General features: G+C 34.6%; 1 protein-coding gene and 2 pseudogenes across 1 annotated transcript; all 3 read right to left on the bottom strand.

The window, feature by feature from the left end:
- Positions 1 to 1912: 1912 nt before the first annotated feature.
- Positions 1913 to 3416, bottom strand: LOC127899416 (uncharacterized). The gene is made up of 2 exons (XM_052432795.1): positions 2645 to 3416; positions 1913 to 2508 (listed from the first exon to the last, which is right to left on the bottom strand). The coding sequence occupies exons 1-2, from the start codon at positions 3414 to 3416 to the stop codon at positions 1913 to 1915; spliced, it is 1368 nt and encodes a 455-aa protein (XP_052288755.1).
- Positions 3417 to 7399: 3983 nt separating this feature from the next.
- On the bottom strand, positions 7400 to 11515 carry LOC102622591 (gamma-terpinene synthase, chloroplastic-like; annotated as a pseudogene).
- A 5655-nt stretch (positions 11516 to 17170) lies between these two features.
- Positions 17171 to 20797, bottom strand: LOC102622292 (gamma-terpinene synthase, chloroplastic-like; annotated as a pseudogene).
- Between the last annotated feature and the right edge of the window lie 1060 nt (positions 20798 to 21857).

Here is a 21857-nt window from a genome sequence, read left to right as displayed (position 1 = left end):
ACCGATTCATTTCGCGAGCCACTGATAAGTGCCACCCTTTCTTCCAAGTCATAAAGAAGGGGAAGAAGATGGAATGGACACCAGAATGCGAGGAGGCATTTGGACAGTTGAAGGAATACCTGGCCTGCGCCCCGTTACTATCAACTCCCAGAGAGGGTGACCAGCTGCTTTTGTACTTGGCAATCTCTAAGTGGGCTACCAGCTCGGTCTTAGTCAGGGAAGAAGAAGGAAAGCAACACCCAGTATACTACACAAGCAAGGCCCTGGTAGACGCAGAAACCAGATATCCACTAATGGAGAAGTGGGCGCTCGCCCTGATAACGGCAGCGCGCAAACTCCGACCATATTTCCAAGCCCACCAGATCGTTGTGATGACTGACCAGCCCCTTCGGCAGGTGCTTCAAAAACCAGATGCGTCTGGTCGACTAGTAAAATGGTCCGGGAGCTTATAAGTTAGCATACCGAGATAGACGAGACGTGAAGAGGTCATGGAACGCCGAGCATTTGAAGAAGTATTTCCAGTAAGCAAATACTCTACCAAATCTTCAATTTGATAAGTTATATTGATCAAATGCATGATGGCTTGGTGCACATGCATATGTTTTGTACCTTTGTAACACATTCAAATTTCAATAAAGAGGAATTCAGCATGAAAAGTCCCGGCTAATAAGCCCATCAAAAATCCATTAAGGCAAGTCAGTGCCTGCCTCTGCTCGGTCAAACGAAAGACCAGCAGCTAATCTATTAAGGCAAGAAAGTGCCTGCCTCTGCTCGGTCAAACGAAAGACCAGCAGCTAATCTACTAAGGCAAGAAAGTGCCTGCCTCTGCTCGGTCAAACAAACGACCAGCAGCTAATCTATTAAGGCAAGAAAGTGCCTACCTCTGCTCGGTCAAACGAAAGACCAGCAGCTAATCTACTAAGGCAAGAAAGTGCCTGCCTCTGCTTGGTCAAACAAACGACCAGCAGCTAATCTACTAAGGCAAGAAAGTGCCTGCCTCTGCTCGGTCAAACGAAGGACAGCAGCTAATTTATCAAATGTTACTAAGGCAACAGAGTGCCTATTTCTGCTCGGTCAACGAATGACCAGCAGCTAAATCTACGAACACTCTCCTAAGGCGAGCGCCTGTTTCTGCTCGGTCAATGAAAGACCAGCAGCTAATTCTACGAGAAGTTTACTAAGGCAAGTAAATACCTACACCTACTCGGTCCACTAAGGAACCAGCAGGTAAGATCAGATAAGTTGTGCAATCATTTTGCAGAAACAACCTATAAGTAGACATTAGACAAGGGAGCCAATAAAGAGCATCTAAAAATTTATTAATGTTCAGTTGGTTACAAAACTAATGAAAATCTAAAGTCTATACAAAAATAGACCTAAGGATTAGGAGGGTCAACGGCTTCAGCAGGTGAAGGATCAGTTGTCCCAGGAGGTGGAGGATCAGCAATACTGGGAGGGGGCGGCATGGATCCTTGTCCCATTTCAAAAGCACGTCCCCCAGCTCCCCCCTCCTGCACCTCATCTAAAGGAGCCTCCACCTGGTTCTGCTCACCCTGCTCCTTACCTCCCTGGCCGACCCCAGCCATGTACCTCTCCACTCCAGCCTCCAGCTTGCTCATGTCCAGCTTGGGATATTCTTCCTTAAGCACAGACATGATGCACTTATAGGAGAAGGCAACCCCAGAGTCATACTCGGCATCCAGCCGATCGTCCACATCAGTGGATTTGCCTTTCTCCTCAGCCAGCTGCTCACCCAAGGATTTGATTTCCCCCTCAAGGGCAGCCCTCAGAGTATCCCTTTCAATTTGAGTAGTCTGAAGATCAGATCTCAGGTCACCCAACTCCCCCTCAAGCTTGGAGGAAGTGGACTCAGCAACAGCAGCTTTCTCCTCAAGCTCCATAAGCTGTTTGTTCAGCTCAGCCAGTTTCTCCTTGACCCGGTCTTGTAGCACGAGACCATTGTGGCCAGCCTGAAGGAAACTCTCTGAACAGAGGCAGCCAACTCAGAAAGGCTCATGCTCTCGATGTCCTTCACCATCTTGGGCCCAACAGACTTCTTATAATCCTTCTGGTAGGGGCTCAGGTAGTCACCTTGATCTCGAGATGGAAGAGGAGAAGATCGGTCCCCAGACTGCAAGCTGACCTCAGGACTCTTGTCGGAGGTTTTCTCCCCAACACTCTTACGAGGTGGAGGAGGAGGCAGAGCAGGAACAGGTGCCTTGGAAGGACCGACACTAGGTTTCTTCGGAGGAGGAGGAGGGTTGCTGGAGCTACTTGCAGCCCGACCACGCTTCCTGCTCATCACGCTGAGGATCTTGTTATCCATCCCGGCAGCTATGTCCACTAAACCCGAGCCGACCAGGCTTGTTGGTGACAGGAGGTCTTGGCAGGTAGACGCGTTCAACAGAGCCGTTTCCACCTGAAGCAAAGGCCAATCTTCAAGCCCCCCGATCAGACCCCACGACTCTGAAATAACACAGAAGGTTAAAGAACCCAATACGTAGCAATCTAATTCAGAATATAGGCAAAAATGAACGACCTGGGGTGACAAAATGGGTAGGAAGATAAATGTCCCCACTAAGCGACCGAACCGCTGGACACCAGTTCCCTCCAGCAAAGAAGAATTTGTTCTTCTAATTTTTACATGAAGATGGAAACCCAGTGATCGGTTTCCTCTTTGCGGAACTGGACATGAAATAGTACCAGCCTGCCTCCCTCGGGCTACTCCGCAGCTGGTACAGATGTTTCACTTCAATAAGAGAAGGCTCCTCCGACCCGCACCTCTCCCACAACACAAACATTGCCGAGAGAACCCTCCACCCATTTGGGTGTAACTGACCTGGGGCCAGGTGCATACCGCCCAGTATCTTGGCAAAGTAAGGTTGAAGGGGCAGCCGAGCTCCTAGTCTGAAACTCTCCAAGTGCATCGTCACATACCCTTTCGGAGGCCGACTAGGGACGTCACCTTTCCCAGGAACTACAAGACGAACCTCGTCGGGGATGTTGTAGAGGTTCCTAAGTTTAAATAGATCAGTAGGGGTGGTGGCACAAGCCATGAAATCAATAGGGTAGGAATCAGCCTCCACCATATGGCCTAGGTTCCTTTTCTGAGCAGCTCGGCTCGGTCCAGAACTGCTCCCCTCACCATCACCTACTCCTTCAGGGATCCCAACCCCACCAGAACTGTGGTTCTCACCAGAGCCCGACGCAGGTCCACCTCTATTCCCAACAAGCTCTAGTTCAGGGGAAGGAGAGATAACTAAAGGGCGTGGGTATTCAAAGGCATCCCTGCCATGGGAAGGACCTACACTACTGGAGGGGCCTAAGTAATCAGTGGGTATTGGCACATTGAAGCCTGAGTCCCCAGACTCTTCATCACCCTCATCAACAATTAATTTCCTCTTCCGATTAGACATACCGGAATCCCAAAAAGAAAACAAAGAAAACCCAAGTACACGAATACAAAGAGGGGCAACACAGAACCCAATCAACAACAGCCAAAGAAGGGGTTAAAGGCTATACCTGGAATAGACTGACACTGATAGCGCTGCCGTGACAGAGAAGACACCCAGCAAATGGATACTCCGGGCGCTGGAAGTGTGAGCAAAGTTCAGAGAAAAATTTGGTTAGCGGCGGAGAAACGAGTAACAAGATGATGATGACTCCAGTCTAGGGATTTGAAACGAAAAGGCGGAAATAGAAGCATTTAAGTGATGGGATATGCCAGCTCACCCCCCATATATCGAGGACGAATAGCCCGTCGTTTGAAATTTCAAATTCGGAGAGTCGGGAAGCGCCACGTCACCAACCGTTACGAGAGGCCAGGATAGATGCAAGCCCAGATATGCAATGGGCATGCTTATTTAGGCCCATGCTCAGGTCGGAATCCCCCCAGAACAAGGATGGTACCTCAGGTCCGCCCCAGCAAACAAAAGACCAGATGAGAAGTTCCCCGGGTTGGCGAGATTTGACCATCAGTTTCTGCTCTTCATTCATTTCATTCACTAGACCAGAAACTGGGGGACTGGTGTTGAGTGCATAAGAGCACCAGGTCGGCACCAGGTCGACCATGATACTATTCTCGCCCCGGCACGGATCGCTTCAGCCAAAATGATATGAGCAGAACACGGGGGCGAGAATGAGCCGACCAGAGATGGATACAACCAAGGAAACATACCGACCAGAGGTATATACCGAGCCGACATTCATCCCCGGAAAAGCGGGAACACGATCCCACAAAATCGCAGTAGTTACGCTTTTCCAGAGCCGTCGAAGGACACGCGAGATCCACGTTTGCCCACAATGTAACAGTTAGAGCCCCATGAGGGGTTGCCACTACCCGAAAAAGGTGGGATGAAGGGCAAACGAAAAGGTGGGGGCAGCGGCTATAAAATGGGAAGAAATCGATGAAGAAGGGGACAAAAAAACTGAGAGAGGGAAAACGCTGCCAAATTGCAACCAGGCCATTTTCCTATAAACTTTGAGCAAATCTCGAACCATTCGTAAATCCAAATTTAATCGTTTTCCCGTAAACACCTTGTGCTAACTTAGGCATCGGAGGGTTTACGCCGGCAAAATCACCGGCGTCTCTGATCCGTTTTTGGTGTACGCAGGTCTAGTGAGAGAGAGAGAAGGGCAATTGCAGCCTTAGCGGTTCAAGCAACAGTCGAGAACTTAAACGTTGGTGAGCGAATCTGGTCGGTCCAAGGACGAGCAGATTTTGGCATCAACAAATATAATTGTGTTCTCGAAAATCGGTAGTTTGATTACCACCACCTACTTAGCAAAACTAAAGCTGGTGACAATTCCTCAGAAGAAGAAAAAAAGTAAAAACCTACATCCAATTTCACCAAACATAAGTAAACCCAGAAAAGATTTAAACAAATTAAGAAAGAAAAATTGTTCAACAAAATAAAATATAATTAAAAGCCTACCATAGAATGTGATATAGCCATGAATTTGTCGATTCTCTAATACTTGGGTTTGCTTGTCTTTGACAGAGGAGTTAAAAATTAATCAAACTCCACTTCGAATGGTTCTTCGAGATTCAAGCCATAACTTTGAAATGCTTTAAGATACAATCTTTCGGCTTAAGGGATTTGGGAGATGAAACGAGTTAGGGTGAATGAGAGATTATAGTCAGGGATTTAAGAGATGAGAGGGAAATTTTTGGATGAGAGCAGGAAGATGAAAATTTTGTAGGCGGTTTCCTCATTTTCATGTTAAGAGAAAACGGTGTCGTAGTGCCTTCATAACATGAGAAATAATAAGAAATTGTAGGATAATAATAATTAACTATTTTTTATTGAACTGCAAAAAATTTTCTACAATTAACGACACTTAAAGAACGTTGTTAAAACCTTTTCAGCAACATGCATGTTTGTATGTCGTCAAAAATTACTTCATTTAACAACGGTCTATGCACGCATGTTGCGAAAACATTCTAAAAATTGACAACAAGTAGAAAATTGTTGTTATATATGTTTCAACAACGTGCAATCTTGCATGTTGCAAAATGTAATAAAATGTAGATATTTAACAACTTGCATTTGTTGAACGTTGTGGTTATATATGTTTCAACAACGTGCAATCTTGCACGTTGCAAAATGTAATAAAATGTAGATATTTAACAACTTGCTGTTGTTGAACCTTATGGTTTTTGTGTTTAACAACGTTTAATTGACGTAAAAGTGTTGTTGTCTTATCCTTATTTTCTTGTAGTCTTAATAAAAATTAGTGCAGACATACTATTAAATCATATGGTTTAATAACAAGTCCGCATTTAAAAAAATGAGGACACCCACACCTAAAAATTTCTCTCTCTCTCTCTCTCTCTCTCTCTACACACACACACAATAATTCCTTCTTTAATGTAGCGTATATATCTTTTAAAATACAGAATCACTGCATACATGTAATATATGTAGTATACAACAAATCTGCATTTTAAAATATCTAGCATCAGCACATAACAAATTATTTTCTAGTGGGGACGCTCGCATCTTCTAAAATACTGATTTTGGTGCATACGGCAAATCCATATTTAAAAAATGCGGGCATCCACATCTAAGGATAATTTTTTTTTTCTAGTGCGAACGCCCTCATTTTTTTCATGTGGACACGCTTTAAACCATGGGGTTTACAGTATAATTTAAGAGAATGTCTGTATTAAAAAAGTATGAGGGCTTCTATATATATTCACTGGCGCAACATGTCAACATCCTTTGTTATTTAAATAACTGGGCATTCCAACTCTGACTTGTGAGAGGTAGCTAAATAGATTTCTAGCTACCAGCCAAATGAACCACGTGTATGCAGATAAATTAAACTACTAATTTGGTCTTAGTCTTAACTTTTACTTAAGAGAACATGAGTTGAAATAAATTGAAGGCACGTGTGGTATTTAGAAAAATAACCACCAATCAGGAAGAAAGATTCGGAGAAAATTCGACTAAGGAATAAAGATTTGGAGATTTAAGAATGATGATTGATCATGTTACCGTCAAGCAGACTGAAGTAAGCTCATGCCTTTTCCTTTCTCAAAAAATTCGTATGATCGAGTTATAATGGTGCATTATCTATATAACCTGGTGCAACATACCAACATCTTTTGTTATTTAAATAACTGGGGCATTCCAACTCTGACTTCTTTGATTGCAATTAAGCTTGGGAGACGGCTAGCTAGATTTAGAGCTACCAGCAAAATTAATAATCAAACCTTTGTCATGTTTACGAGGATAAATTAATCTACTAATTTGATCTTGGTCTAAGTTTTTACTTCTTAATTAGGGAACATGAGTTGAAAGAAAATTAGCACGTTTAGTATTTAGAATGATGACCACCCAATCGATAAAGAAAGATTCGGAGAAAATTCACCCAAGGAATAAATAATGATGATTGATCGTTATCGAGTTATATATATATCGTCCAGCAGATTGAGCTAAGCTTTTGCCTCTAACATCTCAAAAATTTGAATGCTGGAAGAAACGATTTAGGAAGAATTTTGAAGAAAAAGAATTAGAGGATTTAAGATTTAAGAGCTTATTGGTCCTAAAAAAATTATATTTAGATATTTCTATCAAATGACAAAAATTCGGTATGCAGACACTGTGCCCTGAGATATTTAATTTAATGAAAATTGCTAAAGGGACTAAAGGTTGATAAAATGCTGATAAATAATGCCTTGTAGTGTTATCGTGTACGCTAATTGACGCTGTTATAGTTCATTTTATTAGTGATTTGTCACTTTTTTAATCCAAATATCTAAATGAAAAATGCTGAAACAATTTTCTACAAAATACTACAAAGATGACAATGAGATAGGAAATTGAAACAACATTTATTTTTAAAAATAAAAAATTTGCAAACAAAAGGATCTCACTATATAACCATACATATCATTTTATTGAATTATCATTAGCTGGAGCATCATCCTGTTTTTCTTTTATTCAAGGCTTAGTTATATATAATTAATTAAGCAATGGGATCAACAATTAAAGACAAAACACGAGCTTTAGTAATTTCTTGAACACCGTGTCCGTGACCGTCTCCAAATTGGTACATGCATTGAGACATCCTCGCCAAATTCATTGCAATCCCAACAAAAACGTCGGACACGAAATGTGGGTTTCCAAATTGATCACTGTTCATCTTCATCCATGTCTGAGCAATCAAATCATGTATATGTTCACGAGCCTCTCTCTCTCAGACTCCAGCTTCATGCATGTAACATTGAATTGATTTATGAACATCTCCCCTCTTCAGCTCATCCTAATAATTAATTCAATCAAACTTATTATAACCGACATTAACAATTAACTAATTATCTAATAATCAGATTGTGAGTACTACAATTTGTTATGGAGAATATCCTATATTGCTGAGAATAATTCCTCAACTAATAATAAGAATATAATTGAGTTGTCAGTGGATATGAGACATCTTCCATAACAAATTTAATATTAAAAATGAATTGATCGTACCAATGATGTTCCCAAATCGTCTGCAAGTCGTAGAATTATTGATGACCAACGAATTATGTTGGGATAATCTTTCACGAATTCCAAGCCCTCCTTTGTTATTGGATTTGCAGTATAAGTGTATGCATGGACTAGAATTACAGGTGCTGATATCGAAATCCAAGCATTTTCCATGTATTCTTGGAGTGTCGGTATGTAGCCGTTGTTGTAACTCTTGGCCTCCACTAAATATGTTTTGCATATATCTGCCCACTGAAAGTTTTATTTTTATATATCGAATTAATTAATATAATACAAAATAATATCAAATACAAAAGCATAAATTAAATTAATTAAAGGGAAAAAATTTCCAGCGAAATAATTTCCAAGCACCTCAAGAATATTAAAAATATAATTAGCCACCATAAATTTCTAATAATATCTTGGCACTACCTCAAATTTTAATTTTATATCAACCAGACACTTTCTATTAACTTCGTTAGCTATCATTAATAATTTAAGATAAAAGACTAATTTACCCTAAAATGAAAAACACATGGTAAATTGGTAGAGCAAAATAATCTTTTATCTTAGATTATTTTAATAGTGACTAACGGAGATTAGAGAAAAATGATTTGTTTACATAAAATTAGAACTTGAAATGATGTAGAGATAATACTAGTAATCATAATAGTTATTTAAGCTTTTTGATATTCTTAAGGTGATTGGAGAATAATCTTCCTTAATCAAAATGAAAGGTTTAATTCACTAGTACCGCTTTCTTAAGATAAGAAATGACCATGCCAACTCCTTGATCCCGAAGAGCATCAAAAGCCATTTCATTTATGGAATTATGGAGAGCATGAAAGCACAACTTCATATAGTCTGGAAGTTGCTCTATTGTAGTAGCGTCCCCCCTAACAATGTAATATAGCTAAATTAAAATAAGAGAGATGTATAAATTTATAAATTCATGAGTAATGATCTAGTGGATAATGTGTTCGCTGTATGCTGGGCAATACTATCACATAATTTTATCTAACTACTTCATAATTTTAACAATCTTCATTAGAATCGCAAAATCATATCATATGTCCAAGTGTTTATCATATGATGAGCAGTAGTCCTCACTAGATCATGTTTCATATACAATCATACGGATATAAATGACAATAAATAAAAGTAACCTCTCAACTGCATCCGTGAAAAGTTCAAGTTCGTCCAATGTCCCATAGACATCATAAACATCATCGATTGTTGTTATTAAGGCATTGACCATTGTAGACATCCGTCTACAATATCCAAAATTAGGTTCGAATATCACCCCCACGGTCCAGAAGAAATTCTCCATTATTCTGTCTCTTGCAAAATTCAACCTCTCCCCAAGTCCTGTTTTCTTCCACCACCTGACCACGTAATTAATTAGCATGAAATTAATTAAGTTACATAAATGCATGCTCAGTTAGACTTAATCATTCTTGAGTGCGGATCTCCACATTTCCACAAATGCTATAAAGAGGCTGAGAAGAACTCTAATGAGATTATATATCTAAATTCTTACCTTGACGCATATTTGATATCCTCTTGGTGTACTGCTTGTACAATATTAAAGTCAAGTTTAGCAAGATCGAGCAAGATAGGGTTCGTGCTTGGTCCACTTTGGTATACATCGATGAACCACCTTGCCTCCAATCTTCGCGTCCTCCAATGTAGTGGAAGTTCCAAAGCATGATTCACTAATGTACAAAGATATTCATTGTGGTGTTTATTATTATCATGCTTGGCTGCCCATTCTTTGAGATATGCGGTGGTGAAACTTATAGCGTCACGAAAGATACTGCTTTCTCCTTCTACCAGGAGATATGCAGCTTCATACAAAGCTAACATTCCTTTGCAATCATCACCGTGGCTTGATGACTTAAAGCTCCCCTTCTCATCCATGAAACATGAAAAAGTTTCTACAAGTACATGTGCATGTGCATGCATGTGTTTCAATCATTCATATAATTAGTTTATCGGTGTTTCTATCATTTTTTTCTCTTTTTGTCTAGATATCATTGCAAAAAAATGCACGAGTGCGTACCTTTTACGGACGTATCATAACCATATTGCCTTAGGATTCTAAATTTGAGTGCTACGTTGTATAAACTTTTTTCGGTATTCTTGTTGCATATCCTTTCTAAAGTTCTTTTTATTTCATCCTCAAAGTGATAAGAAACTCCAAGTCTGTGCAGATTATCAATGAGCTCAAGTTGATGTAAAGGATCCAAATCCACCACTTTATCATCCCGCTGTAGCATCGCCCTTACTTGCTCCTTCAGCTTTTCCAATTGTCTGGCATACGATTCTCCCTACATGGCAAATCAAATCAAATGTTGAAGTGAGTTCTTGATAAGGATGCAATGTGTTTGTTAAAATGTCTTAGAGAAGCTTGCAGCACTGACAAGCATAATGAGCTGGAGATAAAGTGGCAGTGAGCTGGAGTTATCAAGCTGACATGGAGCATGAATCAGCATTGTCTCAAGGACAATCCAAGAGTTAGTTAGGGAGAAAGTAAAAGCAAAGGAAGGAAAGGTCGAGTGGCCAGAACCTTGCCCTCACAACTGTGAGGGCAGTAGTTCGAACTTCCATGACACATGGACGAGCTTATTTCATTCCTTAATTATGATATTTAATGCGTCGAGCTTATTTTCTTCCTTAATTATGATATTTAATGCGTCGAGCTTATTTTCTTCCTTAATTATGGTATTTAATTAAGTGAAGACAGTTTTCTCCATTTTAAAATATGAGTGGAGTAGACACCCCTCGAATATTAAATAAGGTAAAATTTAGGCAATACTATATAATAATGAATGTAAACTAATCTTAGTAATTGTCTGATTATAAATATCAATTGTAATATTATACAATATGATTTATAATTTGAGCATTGGTCTCATATAATTAAAAAAAAAAAAGCAACGGAAGAAGACAATGATCATGTGATATATGTATAGTACAATAGCAGTCGCCGTTAGATCAATTGATTTACAGCCATTAGATTAAATGACAGCTGTAACTAGAACAACATAATCTTGCTACTCAAGCTATGCACTAATGCATATATACAGAAAAGAAAGTGAATGAAGAAGGTGTGCTGTGTTCAATCAATGATTCCTCTTGCATATGTCATCTAAATTTAAAGTAGTTAGAAATTCTAACTTCAAATAATATGTTACTTAATTAACCACGTATATATTGAAGCTAACTAGAGACAATTAAACTAGTTAATTAATTACTTACGTTATATTTACTGTCAAGTGATTGAATATAATCAAAACTCCAAATGGTTGGCCCGTAATCGGCAGATCGCCTAATAAAGCTTTGATCGGCAGGCTTAATAGTAGTGGTGGATGCAGCCATGCGATATTGGACTCGAGTAATAAGAGGAACAGGGCCATTAACGTTGCTTGATAATCGTAAAGATAATCTGGTGAAATTGCATGTTGCAGGTAGTGAAGAGAGCAGATTAAGAGCCATAATTTAGAATATAATTTCAAGGATTTGTATATATGACATTTATATTATTTGGGATTCTAGTCCTTCATGGCTATATTTATACACGACCAGGGAGAGAATCCAGAACACTGTTTGATGGGATATTAATTTGTGTAGTACTGTTACAAATTTGATTCCCTGCAAAATTATTCCAAAAGAAAAAAAAGATGAAAATGAAACATGACGTGACTCACATACACTACAACAAAATTCGCTTTCCATGACACAACATCTACGGTATAATTTAATTAATTGCTGTTGTAAGTGGTCAAAAACGGCATCTCTATTATAAACATTGTTATCATCAGGATGAGAGGCAGTAACATGGCATATACTAAAAACATGTGATAGATAACTTTAGTTTATTGTTAGATAATATAATTTTGAAATGCTGTGATAACACTTTTTGAAAGCATGATTTACATGCCATTAATATTAGATTTTTTTTTGCAACAATATTTATTTATTTATTTCCTTTTCCAGGAAAATACGATACATATAAATAAACAAATAAAATCTCTTGTATATCTCAAGAGATCTTATCAGTTGAATTGAACCAAACCGACAATAACATAATTGACAGGTAATAATATCCATCACTTTATTCAATTAAGCATAATACAAAAGATAACATCGTAATTAACCAGTGTGGTTAGGGTTTCTCCCGTATTTAGGGACAATAAGAAGATCAAGATTGTCATTCACATTGTCATCGTTAGCAATACTGACAAGAGGAAATAGTAGGACGATCCCCTTCGACCTATTGTTATTACCTGCGCAGCTAATTTCCATAATCTTTAAATCAGAAAAGATATCCACTTCCGGAATCAAAATTACAAAGTAATGAAGTTACTTTTGCGAGTTCTTGATTCTAAGCCATTAATATTAGATTTTATATGGCATATTTCATATTCCATTAAATTAAAATCCTAAAACTATTGAATTTAATAATTTTCTGTGTTTACTCTCAATTAGATGATATCTCTCTCTTTGCAAGTTAATCTCTAACGATAGGAAATTCGTTGCTTTTCTATTTCACTCATTCCTAAAAAATCTCGTCTTTCCTTTTCAATTCTTATGGTTTCCTTTGTCAAACTCGGGTTTCTTTCTCTCTACCCTAATATGCTATCTACTTCAATCAACAACATACTTTTGTTTAATCAATCATCAATTTGGTTTAAATTTATTTATCAAATCCTCGTGGTATCAATCCTCCAAAATCCTTTACTTTGAGAACCACAATAGATAGTTAATTTATTTTAATCTCATTTGAAGAAGAGCGCAGACAGTAAATCAATCAATTTAACTTTTGTTTTTGGTTAAACCCTATATTTTTATTATTTTACCATTAAGAATATTATGTCTAATTGGTTTTTTCAACATTTTAGCTTTACAATTTTTTTTTTGTTTTCTTTATTATATAGTACATATATGGCTAAAGAACAATCAACAAGAAGAATAGTTGAGCGACTGGTGTCGTCAAGTGTCAACTATGAATTAATTGATGAAATGAAATCTCAAAAAAGGTACCATTTTGCAATATGTACTTCGAATTGGTACAAGTTTTTACAAAAAAATTCAGTTGAAGGTTATATTATTATCATGTATTAGTCTAATTATTTTTTTTAGTATGCAAAGGTTTTATTTAATGTTGTTGCGAGTCTTTGGAAAGAAAAGAATTAATCATTTTTTAAAGAAAGAGGAACAATAATATATATTTCTAGGATAGTGAACTTCAAGTCTTTGTAAATATTATTTTTAAATGTAATAACTTCATTAATATCTTTTTTCCTGTATTGACTCAAACAAGTTAAAATAAAAAGTATTGCGAAATTGTTTATTAAGAATTCATTGTATAATTCCTTTTTTTTTTTTATCAAACTAAATGGTGATGAATGAGATTATGTGTTGTGTAAACGTATGTACTTTATAATTATATATATGTGAAGGTAAGGAAAAAAATAATTAATTGAGAATATATCGCTTCATGAAAAAAAAAAGTCAGTTTCACACTACATTTCCAAAGTAATTGTAAAGTTTAGTATAACGGAAAGATATAAATGTTGTTAACGTAATTAATAACGACATGTTTTTCTTGCCTTATATCGTTCTTAATGGCAACATCAACGACTATAAAATTATGCCATTGAAAGTATATGACTTTCTACGGCTTATGAATCAACGGCGTACTAGTTTATGCCATCTTAACCGTATGATGGGATATTCTAAAGGTCATTAAAAGTCTTTTATGTTGTAGTGTGTTTTTGAGGAATTCACTTTGTTGCTAAATAATTAAGTCATACAAAATTGAAAAATCTAATCCACCCCGTAGGGAGTAATATTGTAGACAAGTGATTCATTTATTTTCAAACTCATAAGTTTAGTATCTATAATATTTTATAGAATACATTAGAGTTATCATGTCAACTATACAACAAGCAAATGATGCGATAACATATATGTATTTATTTTAAAAAATTATGTAAATAGTGATTATATTAAATTTAATTATATAAATCATACACACGTTAGTTGGTTGTATTACTTCTAATATATTATAAAATTCCTCTATACTATATTTGCATTTGGTGGGAGGGTTGCTCTCCCACGTGTCAAGCTCTCATGAAAAGAGCAGACTTTAGATCTCACAATTCTTTTTTTTTTTTAAGCATGGTTTTCTCCTATCTTTAAACAACATTTGATTGTTGTATTTCGTAATATTAACCAGAGAAACATGATGGAATATTGGACGAAAGAGATAATATGAAACGAACAGGTAGAGAAGGATTTATCAAAATGTTTAAAAAAAAAATGATGATATACAAGAGAAGGAAAGTGAGAAAAATAATGTGGCATAATTTAAATAACTGAAGCATTCCAACTTTGACTTCTTTGATTAAAATTAAGCTTTTGGAAGCTGCCTAGATAGACTTCTAGCTACCAGCAAAATTAATCACGTGTACGCAGAAAAAATTAAACTACTAATTTGGTTGTGGTCTTAACTTTTACTTGAGAACATGAGTTGAAAGAAAATTAAGGTACGTGAGGCATTTAGAAAATGACAACCAAATCAGCAAAGAAAGATTCAGATAAAATTTGACGAAGGAATAATTATTTAGAGATTTAAGAATGATGATTGATCGAGTAATCATCAAACAGACTGAAGTAAGCTTATGCCTTTTCCCTTCTCAACAAATTCTAATGATAGAAGAAGCGATAGTCTTAGGTCTTGCGGCATAGGTTTCGGTATTTAGACACCAAGGCAGTCTCAATACGATTGTTCAGGAAGAATTTTGAAGAACAAAGAGGAATTTAAGATTTAGAGTATATTGGTCTTTAATAAATAAATATATATATATATATATATATAGAGAGAGAGAGAGAGAGAGAGAGAGAGAGAGAGAGAGAGAGAGAGAGAGAGAGAGAATTGTTCCAATCAACGATTCCTGACTATATTAAAGTTAGGAATAAAGTAAAAAATAAAATAATACTAATTACATTAAAACATCAATAATATTTCAATTGTGTACCATTATATTTAATCAATAGTACACAATATTTGCATAAAAAATATAAATAATTTAAAGATAATTGTAACAGGTTCGCTAAGGATTTAAGGGAGTAGAGAATTTTTTTAAAATAATTGTGATCACCCTTATAGTTTGAAATAATTTTACTTAAATAGTGTGTTTTATTTAAAAAAATCTCATTTCACCCTCCTCTAAATTTGTAATGTGATAAATTTTTTTAACATAAATGTTTCAAAATCTATTACTATTAAATATATAAGATATAATAGCTAACAGATTTTCTAACAAAAATCAAGTAAATAAATTGCAATTATAAATTTTATATATGGTGTAACGCCAATAAAAGATAGAACTAAATACATATATTTAAGTGAAAGTCATAAATTGTATCAATAAACTCATGGGTGAGAAGCTAAAAAGTATTTGACTACTCATGTTTTAATAAAATTTGATAGCACATATGAAAATACCCATTATTTTATATACAATCAACAAACATTGTATAATTGATAATAAAGTATATATTATTTTTAACACCTATTTAGCATACCTATTCCATAAAATTATAGTTTATGTTGCAAACTTACAATTAATATTCTTACATGGTAGAAAATTATCCTAACCTTATAAATTCTAAGTTTCACAAACTTATATATTTTCATTTTATTTTCAAATTTCACTTTGTTAATTTCATAAAAGTTAAATCTTACATCTATTCCTAATTAGTTTTAATTTATGAATCACCTAAGATTATTTTACTTATATCCTTTTATTGCAATTATAAATTTTACGTTATTAAGAATCATTACAATTATTATAATAATTAATGATAATGATACATAAAATATTACCTTCAATAATATTTACATAGGAAATAATGATAATTTTTTTTTATAATTTCATATTTTCATTATAAAAACACGGTTTAGGATATTCAAACTTAATATTTTGATACAAAATTTGAGCAATTAATCTCTCACCATCTAAAGGTTGATATTGAAAGACAAAACAACATTTTAGGATATTATATCATTCACCATTGAATTGCATGAAATTAATAGTTTATATTTTTTGTTAAAAAATTAAATTAAATTAAAATAACCTAACTCTAAAAGTACATATGCAAGCCATCATGTAGTTATATACACATATGTATTTTTCAATTATGGTTATTGAATAAAATATTTCCCATTTGTTGTGACTCATATAGTATCCTATAATATCATTAATAAAACATAGATCAAATAATTTATTATAATGCCTTCTATGATCATTATTGTTTAAGTATTAATGGTTTTATAATTAAATTCATACAATAAATTATTATTAAGACCTTATGAAATATCTTTGTATAAAGTATTATTAAAATAACATTACCTGTTAATTACATTTATTTTAATGCTATTATAGGTAGTACATAATAATTTTAATTTCAAAATTATTTGTATTTTTTCTTTTTTTTAGTGACTTAAAAGTAATTATGAATTGATTAGATAAAAAGTTAATTTATAATATGATGAAATACTGCAACTTGTAAATTACTAGTTATATAATTACTTATCCATTAAAATTAATATAAGAGTGAAGTTTCTAATATTTAAATCCAATAATCCCATTATTGATCGTGGGATTCTTATCCCAACATAGTAGAATTTTTCTGTCATTAATTAATTAAAAATTAAAAAATCTGTATTTATGTGCAACTTGAAGTTTACCTGTTATCTTTTAATTAATTAATTTTTATCCAGTATATTAAATGAATGATAGAGATTAAAACGCTTAAATCTAAGAGTTCTCAACAACCTCATTATCAATATATAAATATATGTATGTACGTACGCATAAATGTATGTATGGGCATTTATATCAAATGACAAAAATACAATATGTAGACAGTATCTCGCGTGATATATCATTGCTCAATTTACACACAACATCCTTAAAATAATTTTATATAATACTACGAAAACAATAATGAGGTTGGAAACCCAAACAACATTTATTTATTTATTATAAGGAATGATTTGGTGACCGCGATGATGTACCTTGTGCAACTGCTGGGATGTCAAGATTTAGGAAATCTAGAACGCGACTGCACACACTTAAAACAAAATCCTTATCATGAGTAATGCTACGTTGACATAATTAAGGAATGAGATCAATCAGTAAAGAGAATACACAATCCTTAGTATTTTCTTGAACACCGTGTCCATCTCCAAATTGGTACATGCATAGAGCTATCCTCGCCGAATTCATTGTAATCCCAACAAAAACGTCGGAAAAGCAATGCACGTTTCCAAATCGATCACTGTTCATCTGATTCCATGTCTCAGCAATCAAATCTAGTATATCTTCACGAGCCTCCCCTCTAAAACTCCAAATTTCGTGCATGTGACATTGAATTGATTTAGGAACATCTCCTCTCTTTAGCTCATCCTAATAATTAATTAAATCAGCATCTATTACAAACTACATTAACAATTAATCGATCATCTAAAAATCAGATCGTGGGTACTACAATTTGTTATGGAGAATATCCTATATTGCTGATGACAATTCCTAGACTAGTAATAAGAATATAATTGTGTTCTCAGCGAATATGAAATATTTTCCATAACACAAGTAATATTAAAAATTAATTAATTGTACCGATGATATTCCCAAATCGCTTGCAAGTCGTAGAATAATTGATGAAAAACAAATTATATTGGGATAATCTTGCAAGTATTCCTAGGCCTCCTTTGTTATTGGATTTGCTGAAAAATCATATGCATGGATTATAATTACATGTGCTGATATTGAAATACAAGCATTTTCCAAATATTCTTGGAGAGTTGGCATGTAGTCGCTATTGTACCATGCCTCCACTAAATATGCTTTACGTATATCTGCCTAGTGAAAGTTTTATTTTTATATATCGAATTAATTAATATAATATGAGATAATATCAAATAAAAAAAGCATAAATTAAATTAATTAAAGGAAAAATAATCCTAACCACTTCAAGAGCATTAAAAGTATAATTAAAGACTACAAGTTTTATTAAAAAGCCAAAGGAAAGAAAATGATTTTTATTCATCATTTACCGTCTATTTTACAATGATATAAATACACAAGTTATTATAACAATTATAAGAGAAAGTCATACGAAAATAAATGAAGAAGGATAGTAGTTGTCGGATGTGAGGAAAATAAATGAAGGAGGGTAGTAATTGGGTTGGTGGTAATTATTATGTCTATTTCAAAAATCATCATTGCATGTCAAAAGTCATTATTGCATGTCATCATTGTATTTTTGCATGTGCTCTGTAATTATTATGCTTGTCTGCCAATAAGTTTCTAATAATATCTCTGCACCACTAACTCAGTAGCCACCATTAAATAGTCTAATGTAGCAAATTAATTTATGTTAAAAATGAAAAACATATGGTAAAATTGGGGGGCCAAAATATTCTTTTATAAAATTAAAACTTGCGATCTTGTGGAGCTAATATTAGAAACTCAAAGCAGCTATTTGCACTTTTGATATTCTTAAGGTGATTGGAGAATAATCTCCCTTAATTAAAATAAAAGGTTTAGTTTACTAGTACTGCTTACTTAAGATAAGAAATAATCATGCCAGCTCCTTCATCTCTAAGAGCATCAAAAGCCATTCCATTTATGGAATTATGGAGAGCATGAAAGCCCAGATTCATATAGTACGGAAATTGCTCTATTGTAGTGGCGTCCCATCTAATATATTCATTATTGCAATTAATATCAGAAATATTAATTTATTGAATGTGCGAGTCCATGCTAAGTTGCTAAGAATGTAATATAGCTCAATTAAAACAAGATAGATGTACAAATATATAAATTCACAAGTAATAATTTAGTAGACGACTTGCTCACCTTGTGTTAGGCGATATTATACATAATTTTATCTGATTAATCCACAACTTTAGTATTCATTAGGAATCATAAAATTATATTATGTGTTCAAGTACTTATTATCGGATGATCATTATTGCTCACTAAATCATGTTCCACAAATAATCATACGGATGATAAAAATAACTATAATAGATAAAAGTATCCTTCAACTGCATCAGTGAATAGCTCAAGTTCATCCAAGGTCTCATAGACATCATAAACATCAGCGAATATCACCCCCACGGTCCAGAAGAAATTCTCCATTAATCTATCTCTTGCAAAATTCAACTTCTCCACAAGTCTTGTTTTCTTCCACCACCTGACACATAATCAATTAGCATGAAATTAAATAAGTTACATATATCATGCTCAGTTAGACTTGATCATTTTTGAGTGCGGATGTCCATATGTTTACAAATCATATAAAGAGGCTATACATGAGCTCTGTTACGACACAAAATTTGTTTACAAGGTTGTAGAACGGTGAGTCCGCACTTTATGAGAAGGACTCTAATAAGATTATATATCTAGATTCTTACCTTGGACACATATTTGAGATCCTCTTGGCGTGCAGCTTGCACAATATTAAAGTCAAGTTTAGCAAGCTCGAGCAAGAAAGATTTCGTCTTGGGTCCGATCTTGCATACATCAGTGAACCACCTTGTCTCCAATCTTTGCATCCTCCAATGTAGTGGAAGTTCCAGGGCATGAGTCACTAATGTACAGAAATATCCATCATTATTTTCATTATTATTATGGTTGACTACGTATTCTTTGAGGTATGTAGTGGTGGAATTTATAGCACCACGAAAGATATTGCTTTCTCCTTCTACCAAGAGATACGCAGCTTCAGACAGAGCTAAAATTCCTTTGCAATCGTCACCGAGGCATGATAACTTAAAGCTCCTCTTCTCATCCTTGAAACAGGAAAACGTTTCTACAATTACTTGCGCACACATGCATGCGTCTCATATTATTAATTAGATAATCTAGAACAAAGAATCGGAATGAATTCTTTTAAGATCCACGAGGACAGAAGGAAAAGTTGTGGACAAATGCTAAAGTGACCGAGCATAGTCAAAAACAGTGATAAATCAGTGCCAGCCACTTACATTGTTTTTCAATTGAGTAAACCAACATTGGCTTATCACTGTTTCTGTCAAATTTTTCTGTATAGATATTATTAGACAAAAGTTGCATGCATCCATGCGTACCCTTCGCAGGTATATCATAACCATGATGCCTTAGGAGTCTGAATTTGAGTGCTACAGCATATAAACTTTCTTGTTTTTGTTTATAATTGCTGTGATTATTAGTATTCTTATTGTATATCCTAACCAGAGTTCTTTTGTTTTCATCCTCAAGTGATAAGATAATCCAAGTCTTTGCAGAGTATCAATGAGCTCAAGTAGGTGTAGAGGATCAAAATCCACCACCACTTTATGATCATCCTGCTGTAGCATCGCCCTCGCTTCTTTCCTCAGCTTTTCCTCTCTTTTGACATAAGATTCTCCCTGCGTGATATAATTAAATCAAATCATTTGTTATTTTATTAGATACGTGGGTATATTTAAACGAACTAATTGCAAACAGATTAAGTAAATTAAATAATTATGTACCTTATATTTACTCTCAAGTGACAGATTATAATCAGAACCCCAAATAGATGGCTAGTAATTGGCAGATCGCCTAATAATCGTTTGATCAGCAGCAACCTTAGTAGTGGTGGATGCAGCCATGCGGTACTGGACTCGGTAACAATTCAGGAGGAACAAAGACATTACTGTTGCTTGGTAATGATATTGATAATCTTGTGAAATAGCATGTCGCCGGCAGTGAAGAAAGCAGATAAGGGCCATAATTAAGAATTTTTCAAGGAGTGTATACATGAGATCTATATTAATTGCTCAAATTATTAGGAAAATGAAACTATTACATGGGATTCTTCAAGTCCTCAATTATGTCATGGCTATTTATACACAATCTTGGGCTCTCTTAATATTTCTTTTACATTTAGCCTCAAGCGAAAATGCAATTGATATGGCTTTTTGATCAGCTCATAAATGAATCTGTCGTTTTCCTTCAAGAAAACTCCTGTTAAAACTCCGTTTGCAACACTAAAGTAGTGCTACAATGCTTACTCAACATAGCATTATTGTTTTTTCAAATAGTGATAAAATGCTTACTTAATATATATATATATAATTATTATTTTTTAAATAAATGGGTTGGTGGTATCATTAGGCTAAGTGGAAAAGATAATATTAACAAAAAGCAATATTTTTAGTATTTCATGTTAAATAAGAATTTGATAATAATTTTTTTCCGCTGATTTATTTTCCAAATTCCTCATTGTACAACAATTATTTATGCAAACCAATCCAAAAAAAGAAAGTCTGTGATGTAGATTTCTAAGTCCACAAAAAGCAAAATGTTGAGCAATGCGTTTGTGATCAATTCATGAATAAATCTATGATTTTCCTCTTTTTGCTTGAAGAAAACTCCTATTAAAACTCTGTTTGCAACCCAAGGTTTCCTAAGTGTAATACAATGCTTGCTTAATATAGCATTGTTGTTTTTTCAAATAAATGGGTTGGTGGTATCATCATGCTGAGTGGAAAAGATAATAACAAAAAATAATGATTTTAGTATTTCGCATTAAAATAGAATTTGATAATAAATTTTTCGCTGCTTTATTTTTCCAAATTCCTCATTACAACAATTATTTATGGAACGAAAAAAAAAAGTTTTCTGATGTAGATTCCCAAGTGCATAAAAAGCAAAATATTGAGCAATGCGTGGCAACGTGGCTAGCACGCAACTTCTGAATTTTGGCACCAAAGCTATTAAATTTGAAGAATTTGAAAGTCATTGAACCATTTTTAAGGACTTTTTGCCATTGCATGCATGGTAAGCTTTG

The sequence above is a fragment of the Citrus sinensis genome, chromosome 8 (assembly GCF_022201045.2).
Source record: "Citrus sinensis cultivar Valencia sweet orange chromosome 8, DVS_A1.0, whole genome shotgun sequence".
NCBI lineage: Eukaryota > Viridiplantae > Streptophyta > Magnoliopsida > Sapindales > Rutaceae > Citrus > Citrus sinensis.
This window is presented reverse-complemented; position numbering and strand designations above follow the sequence as displayed.